The sequence below is a fragment of the Salvia splendens genome, chromosome 17 (assembly GCF_004379255.2).
Source record: "Salvia splendens isolate huo1 chromosome 17, SspV2, whole genome shotgun sequence".
In the NCBI taxonomy this organism is placed as follows: domain Eukaryota; kingdom Viridiplantae; phylum Streptophyta; class Magnoliopsida; order Lamiales; family Lamiaceae; genus Salvia; species Salvia splendens.
Window position 1 is genome coordinate 26,254,752 of NC_056048.1, and position 8,159 is coordinate 26,262,910.

The 8,159-nt window shown below is 39.8% G+C and overlaps 1 protein-coding gene across 1 annotated transcript; it reads left to right on the top strand.

The window, feature by feature from the left end:
- The first annotated feature begins 939 nt into the window (after positions 1–939).
- Positions 940–8,159, top strand: LOC121774811 (heat shock 70 kDa protein 18-like). The gene is made up of 4 exons (XM_042171670.1): positions 940–1,347; positions 1,574–2,573; positions 6,057–6,262; positions 6,380–8,159. Exons 1-4 carry the CDS (start codon positions 1,134–1,136, stop codon positions 8,005–8,007), a joined length of 3,048 nt encoding a protein of 1,015 aa, XP_042027604.1. The 5' UTR covers positions 940–1,133; the 3' UTR covers positions 8,008–8,159.

An 8,159-nucleotide genomic window follows, 5' to 3' on the forward strand; every position in this document is an offset into this window, starting at 1 on the left:
GAAAGTGTGTTACTGAAAATGAATCACATTTCATAGAGAGAAGGGAGTTTCCTAAATTAGAGTGTTTCTATTTTCAGGAAATGACTCAAAATGAAAAGAATTTCTATTTTCAGGAAACAAATGGTGTAATTTTTAAAAATCTATTTCCACTAAAATTCGTACTCCCTCTATTCCATAATAGTAGATTCATTTTTTTTTCTCATTTTGAATGTTACATAGTAGTATAGTCATTTCTTTTTTTGAGTAAAAAAGTAACACATTTTCTCACTCTTACTTTTCATTCTCTCGTACTTTATTTTTTCTATTTCTCCTATTTTATTTTTTCTATCTATCCTATTTTATTAATCTTTTATTTAATACTCCTTCCGTCTGCAAATAGGAGTCCTAGTTCACTTTTATCATAAATGGTAATAGGATCTCACATTCCAGTAACTCACTTCACTCACATTTTATTTAAAACTAATATACATAAGTGACATCTTTATTCCACTAACTTTCTTCCACCCACTTTTCTTAATATTTCTTAAAATCCGTGCCGCTAAGAAATGAGACTCCTAATGGAGAATAAAAGTCTCATTTCTTTCCGACTCGGGCTTTAAGAAATGTTAAGAAAAATGGGTGTGGAAGAAAGTTAGAGGAATGCATGTCTCACTTGTATATATTAGTTTTAAGTGATAGATGAGTGGGTTGAGTTAGTGGTAGGTGAAGTAGGCTGGCGGCAGCGGCTGCTGATGTTAGAGAGGGTTGCTGATTGGGTTGGGTCAATGTATTGGCAGGTGGGGCATTTGCCCCTCCTCAAATTATCCCACATACTTATATTTATCTATACTTTCATTACAATATTGACAGGGAGAATATTAAAGATAATAATAGCTCTATTTATAATATTATAACTAAGCATGAAAACCAATATATGAAAAAATATGCAAATCCTAAAATATCTAAACATAATAATATTCGTATCAGTTGGATTGTGGAAGATGGAGGCATGCTAATGTGATGGCGGAGGTGATTTAAATGCGCTTCTCAGAATAGGTCTAATTTCAGAGTAGGACTACTGCTTATCAGATTAGGGTTTCATTTTCCTCTTTCCAAACCACTCCCAATTCTTTCCCCTCTCTCGGTAATCATAAATGGCCGGAACTGGTGAAGGGCGCGCTATAGGGATTGATTTGGGGACGACATATTCGTGTGTGGCAGCGTGGCAGCACGATCGCATTGAGATTATACCAAACGATCAGGGCAACCGCACCATGCCATCTCAAGTCGCTTTCACCGCCACCGATCGTCTCATCGGCGACGCCGCTAAGAATCAAGTCGCCAATAATCCCATCAACACTGTTTTCGGTAAGTGTTCTCTGCCTTCATTATACTTTTAAACACATTTTTGGTGACTTTAATTACTCTTCCTATCATTAAAAATATGTTTATACCGTTTCTCTTCTTTTCATCTTGGGTGATGAGTACCAAATCAAAGCACTAGTATATTTCTTGATTTAATGCATTGTTTGTTTTGCGCTTTAGTTTTGTTATGTTCTCTTCTCTCCCTATTCCAACTAGTTGAATTATGCAGATGCGAAGAGATTGATTGGTTGCAAATTCAGTGATGCGACGGTTCAGAGAGACATTACATATTGGCCGTTCAAGGTCATTCCTGGGGCTGGCGACAAACCTATGTTCGCGGTAACCTACAAAGGGGAGGAGAAACAGTTTTTAGCTGAGGAGATTTCTTCGATGGTGCTATCTAAGATGAAGGAAATCGCGGAGGCCTATCTTGGATCAACTGTCAAGGATGCTGTTGTGACTGTGCCGGCTTATTTCAATGACTCTCAACGTCAGGCCACCAAGGCGGCTGGAGCCATTGCCGGCCTTAACGTTGTTCGGATCATCAATGAGCCTACTGCTGCAGCCATCGCTTACGGTCTGGATAAAAGAGCTTCTACAACTATGGCAAAGAATGTGCTCATTTTCGACCTTGGTGGTGGGACGTTTGATGTGTCCGTGGCCATGATTAAGGCTGATGTCGTTGAAGTGAGAGCTATTGCCGGCGATACTCATCTTGGAGGCCAAGACATGGATAACAGGATGGTGGAATACTTTATCAAAGAGTTCAAAAGAAAGAAGGGTAAGAATATCAGTGGGAATGCAAGAGCTATTAGGAGATTGAGGAGTGCTTGTGAAAGAGCCAAGAGGGTCCTTTCCTCTGCCATTGAAACGCCAGTCGAGATTGAATCATTGTTTGAAGGGATTGATATGTTTTCGACTATCACTCGTGCTAAATTCGAAGACCTTAATATGGATTTATTCAAAAAGTGTAAGGAGCTGGTTGAGAATTGCCTAAGTGATGCAAAGATGCAGAAGAGCAGCGTGGATGAGGTGGTGCTTGTTGGCGGGTCGAGTAGAATTCCCAAGATGCAGCAGATGTTGCAGGAGTTGTTCGGTGGGAAAGAGTTGTGCAAAACCATTAATCCCGACGAAGCTGTAGCATATGGTGCTGCAGTGCTGGCTGCCAAGTTGAGTGTTGAAGGCAATGACAATGTGCAAAAGCTCATTCTTTGCGATGTTACTCCATTGTCACTTGGTATTGAAGTTAAAGGAGATCTGATGTCAGTATTTATTCCAAGGAATACACCAATTCCAACAAGAAAGGAGAGAATTTATACGACGGTCGATTACAATCAGACCTGGGTGAAGTTTTCAGTCTATGAGGGCGAACGAAGCAAGTCCAAAGAAAACAATCTGCTAGGTGAATTCGAACTCGAAGGCATTCCAGCAGCGCCTAGAGGTGTTGCTAAATTCAAAGTGTGCATCAACATTGATGCAAATGGGATCATGAATGTGTCTGCGGAGCACATAACGACTGGAAAGAAGAAGAAGAAGAACATCACCATCACCAATGACAAGGGCTGGCTGTCTAAGGAAGAAATCGAGAGGATGATTGAGGATGCGGAGAAGTACAAGAGGGAGGACGAGGAGTTTAGGAAGAAGGTTGAAGCTAGGAGAGCTTTAGAGAACTACGCCTACAGCTCAAGGGATGCCATTAGAAATGCAGCAAAGGTCACAGCAGCTGACAAGAGGAAGATGGAGAAGGCTTTCCAGGCTTTCACAAAGTGGTTGGAGTCCAACAAACATGCAGAGGTTGATAATTTTAAAGACAAGACGAAGGAGCTTCAAACTGTTCTTAATCCCATCATCAGCAATATGAATTAAGATGGAAATTGATTGATGATTGGTATTTAGTTTTAAGTTACCTACTCTAAGTTACTTCGTTTTTTATTAGTTTACTTTCATCTCTTTGTTAGTTTCTTCTTTATTTGCTCTTTTTTTATGTTGATTTATTCCTGTCTCTTTTGTCAGTTTCTTCTTTCCTTTGCTCCTTTTCCTTATTATGCAGCATACGAGTTTAATCAAAATTACTCTACTTTTTAGCTTTTCAAGAGAAAATCCAACTGAAGGGTGATAAAAGATCAAAAAAATATTAAAGGGTATCTACAATATGATAAAAATTTATGAACAACTTTTACAATATAGCCATTGATTAAATTTGTTAAGCCAATGTAGTTTTCGTACTTGGCATAATGTACAATCTCTCTGTTCGAGTATTTATTGATGTATTCTTTCGCTTCAAAAGTATGAGTCACTCCCTGTCTAGCTTTTTGTAGCGGCGCTCACTCCCTACTCTGTCTCGGACTCTCGGTAGTATTGTTAGGGGGTGTTCGGTTGGCAAGATGAAATCTCATGATTAAATATGTATGTTAAGGAGAAACTCCCCAACAACGATTAATTCCTTCGAGAAGTCGCAGGAACCTTTGCCCGACGATCAATCGCGAGAAGAATAGAGTTGAACGTGAAGCAAGAAAGATAGCGTAAAAATATTTTATTCCTTGACGGTGAAATAAAATACACGCCTATTTATATCTAAGGACTCTATGGTTGATTCGACCTACGATCCGGGAAAGAATCAACGAAGAAAACCCGGAAAGGAGCTTAAAGCCCGCTCAACTTAAAATATTCAATAAGTAAATAATTGTCATAAAAAATAAAGCAACAAAAATAAAAATACTAACTAAGCAAAAATAAGACTCGATTACTCTGCTTCACTTCCGGCTGGTGGAGAAGTCGGCCAGGTGATCCGGCGGCCGTCTCAGGCGGCGCGGGCGATCCTTCCCGATCGTTCTCTCCGGCTCCTTGTCGACCTTCTCTGATGTATCGAAATCCAACTCTTCCCTCAGTTGCTCTGGTCTCGTCTCTTTAAGCCTCGCAGAGGGCAGCACGGGTTGCACCGTATCAATGTATCATGTTTGGTTCATAAGATTGAACCCTTCAACTTAATCCTAGATGGATAGTCTCATTCTAATTAGTCATAGCCTCCCCCCTCCAACTAAAATAATCCCACAACTTAATCTTAGATGGTAGAGAATATACAAGATGCAAAGAATATACAAGATGCAAAGAATCCTCACACACTCAAGCTGTTCCTCTTGGTTACAATGAACTCTCAATATCGACTAAGCCTCGCAAAGATAGTGTGTGTTTACAAGATGCAAAAAAATGGTAGAGAATATACAAGATGCAAAGAATCCTCACACACTCAAGCTGTTCCTCTTGGTTACAATGAACTCTCAATATCGACTAAGCCTCGCAAAGATAGTGTGTGTTTACAAGATGCAAAAAAATGGTAGAGAATATACAAGATGAAAAGAATCCTCACACACTCAAGCTGTTCCTCTTGGTTACAATGAACTCTCAATATCGACTAAGCCTCGCAAAGATAGTGTGTGTTTACAAGATGCAAAAAAATGGTAGAGAATATACAAGATGCAAAGAATCCTCACACACTCAAGCTGTTCCTCTTGGTTACAATGAACTCTCAATATCGACTAAGCCTCGCAAAGATAGTGTGTGTTTACAAGATGCAAAAAAATGGTAGAGAATATACAAGATGCAAAGAATCCTCACACACTCAAGCTGTTCCTCTTGGTTACAATGAACTCTCAATATCGACTAAGCCTCGCAAAGATAGTGTGTGTTTACAATGAGAAAATTAACTAACTCTCCATCTATGCATGCTCCTATATATACACATCAGCTGTGGTCCCCAACGGCTCTCTCTTAAGCTTCCCTGCTCCAACCGTTTTAACCAACTCCTTCTTGAAGCTAAATTAGTTCTCTCATCATCCTGTTGATTGCTTCCATCTTTAACATAAACATAAATTAAGAATAATTGTTTTCGAATATCCGAATTGTACCATTTTTTTTAAAGTTGGTTCGATTTTTTCGTTTTCAATTTGGTTTAAATTTTTGACAAAATTCATTTTTTGGTTTTGTTCGAGTATATAAAAAATTGAAAATTGAATTTAGTTTTAATAGATTGTATATATTTTACACCCCAAACAGTCTAATAAAAATATAGTACATTTTAAAAAATATTAATAGTTTCAAGTTCGTTACTATAAATTTCTATTAAATTCCAAGCTTAGGAAATAGTAGTAAGATTTTATGTAGATAAATTTGAAATTTAGATATTAAATTTTGTTGTAAATAAATTAATTTATATGATGAAGTTACATTAAAAGTACTCTTACATTTTACCATCAAATTAAAATAAAAACCTTGAATTTTTTAGTAAAAATGTTTTTTATTGGATAATGTTAGTATGCTGTTGGGATTGGGAAGAAGGAGAGACGATGCTATGGCGTGGGCGATGGAAGATAGAGAGACGTTGTTACTACCTGTTGGAAGACGGAGAGAAGATGATGCTAGGGAAATGAAGAACTTTATTCTTACAAAAGGTTGAAACACCAACTCCAAGGGGCCCCACTTCGGCCCGATATTATTGTGAGGGGTGTTTGATCAGGGTATGCAGGGGCCCGTTAAGGGGAAGACTTATTTTATATATTTTGATTTGATGATCCGCCGCCGAGCATATCAGAGGGCTTCCTTTAACGGTATAGTGCGTTTCCAGTTCCTTGTTGAAATTTATGAAGCATTCCTATTGATATTTCTGTTTTCTTTTAGTTGTAGAGCTGTTCATTGTTAGCATCATTAATGGCGAGAAAGGGGGATGGACGGGCAATTGGGATCGATTTGGGGACGACGTATTCGTGTGTGGCGGCGTGGCGGCATGACCGCATTGAGATTATACCAAACGATCAGGGCAACCGCACCACGCCGTCTCATGTCGCTTTCACTGCCGCCGAACGTCTCATCGGCGACGCCGCTAAGAATCAAGTCGCCGAAAATCCCATCAATACTGTTTTCGGTGAGTTTTCTCTTCTATCAATTTTATTAGTTTTTCAGTTTTTTCTCATCTATTAGATTCATATGCAAACAAAGCACAAGTTTATTGTTTTTTCGGTTTCTCCTACTTAATGCATAGATGCAAAGAGGTTGATCGGTCGCAAATTCAGTGACTCAACGGTGCAGAAAGACATGATATTTTGGCCATTCAAGGTTATTCCTGGTGCTGATGGTAAGCCTATAATTGTAGTAACCTACAAAGGGGAAGAGAGAGAGTTTTCGGCTGAGGAGATCTCCTCAATGGTGCTCACTAAGATGAAGGATATTGCCGAGGCATATCTTGGATCTACTGTCACGGATGCTGTGGTAACTGTCCCTGCATACTTCAATGACTCTCAGCGTCAGGCCACCAAGGATGCTGGAACTATTGCTGGACTGAATGTTATGAGGATCATCAATGAGCCAACTGCTGCCGCCATTGCATACGGACTGGATAAAGGGGGTGATGTGGCAAAGAATGTGCTGATTTTCGACCTTGGCGGTGGGACGTTCGATGTGTCCGTGGCCACGATTGAGGATGGTCTCGTTGAAGTGAAGGCTACTGCTGGAGATACACATCTTGGAGGCCAGGACATGGACAATAGGATGGTGAATCACTTCATGAAGGAGTTTAAAAGCAAGACTGGTAAGGATATTAGTGGAAACTCAAGAGCTGTCAGGAGATTGAAGAGTGCATGTGAAAGAGCCAAGAGGATCCTTTCCTCAACTTTGGAAGTCCAAATTCAAATTGAATCATTGTTTGAGGGTATTGATCTGTTTTCTACTGTTAGTCGTGCTAAATTCGTGGACCTTAACATGGACTTATTCAGGAAGTGTATGGAACTGGTTGAAAGTTGCCTTAGTGATGCAAAGGTAGAGAAGAGCAGCGTGGATGAGGTGGTGCTGGTGGGCGGGTCGAGTAGGATTCCCAAGGTCCAGCTGATGTTGCAGGAGTTGTTCGGTGGAAAGGAGGTGTGCAAGACTATTAATCCAGACGAAGCCGTGGCATATGGGGCTGCAGTGTTGGCTACCAACTTGAGTGGTAAAGGCAATGATAAGGTGAAGAATGTGGTTCTTTTAGATGTGACTCCTCTGTCGCTTGGAACTGAAGTTGGTATAGATGAGATGGCTGTCTGTATTCCGAGAAATACACATGTCCCAACAAGGAAAGATAGAGTTTTTGTGACGTCTCAGGACAATCAAACCAGTGTAAGGATTCAGGTGTATGAGGGCGAAAGAAGCAAGTCAACAGACAACAATCTGCTAGGTGAATTCAAACTCCAAGGCATTCCAGCAGCACCCAGAGGTGTTGTTAAATTCAACGTGTGCTTTTACGTTGATGAGAATGGTATCTTGAATGTATCAGCGGAGCACACAGAGAGTGGAGCGAAGAACAGCATCACCATCATCAACGAAAAGGGCAGGCTGTCTAAGGAAGAAATTGAGAGGATGATTCGGGATGCGAAGAAGTACAAGTTTGAGGATGGCGAGTTTAGGGAGAAGGCTAAGGCCAGGTTAGCTTTGGAGGACTACGCCTACGACATGAGGAACACCATCAGAAGTTCAGCAAGGGTCACAGCAGCAGACAAGATGAAGATGGAGGATGCTTTCGAGTCATTCACACAATGGTTAAAGCTCAACCAACATGCAGAGATTTATGTTTTTAAAGACAAGATGGAAGAGCTCCAGACTATTTTCAATCCCATCATCGCCAAGATATTGATGTAAGATTGAAAAATGATGATTGGTAAGATATCATGGGTCTTTACTTTTATCCATAACTAAATATTTTTTTATCATATTTTGTTGATGATTCCTAAGGTACTATTACTAGTTTATATTCCTTCTTTTTATATATTTTAGTTTCTTCTTCTTTGCTC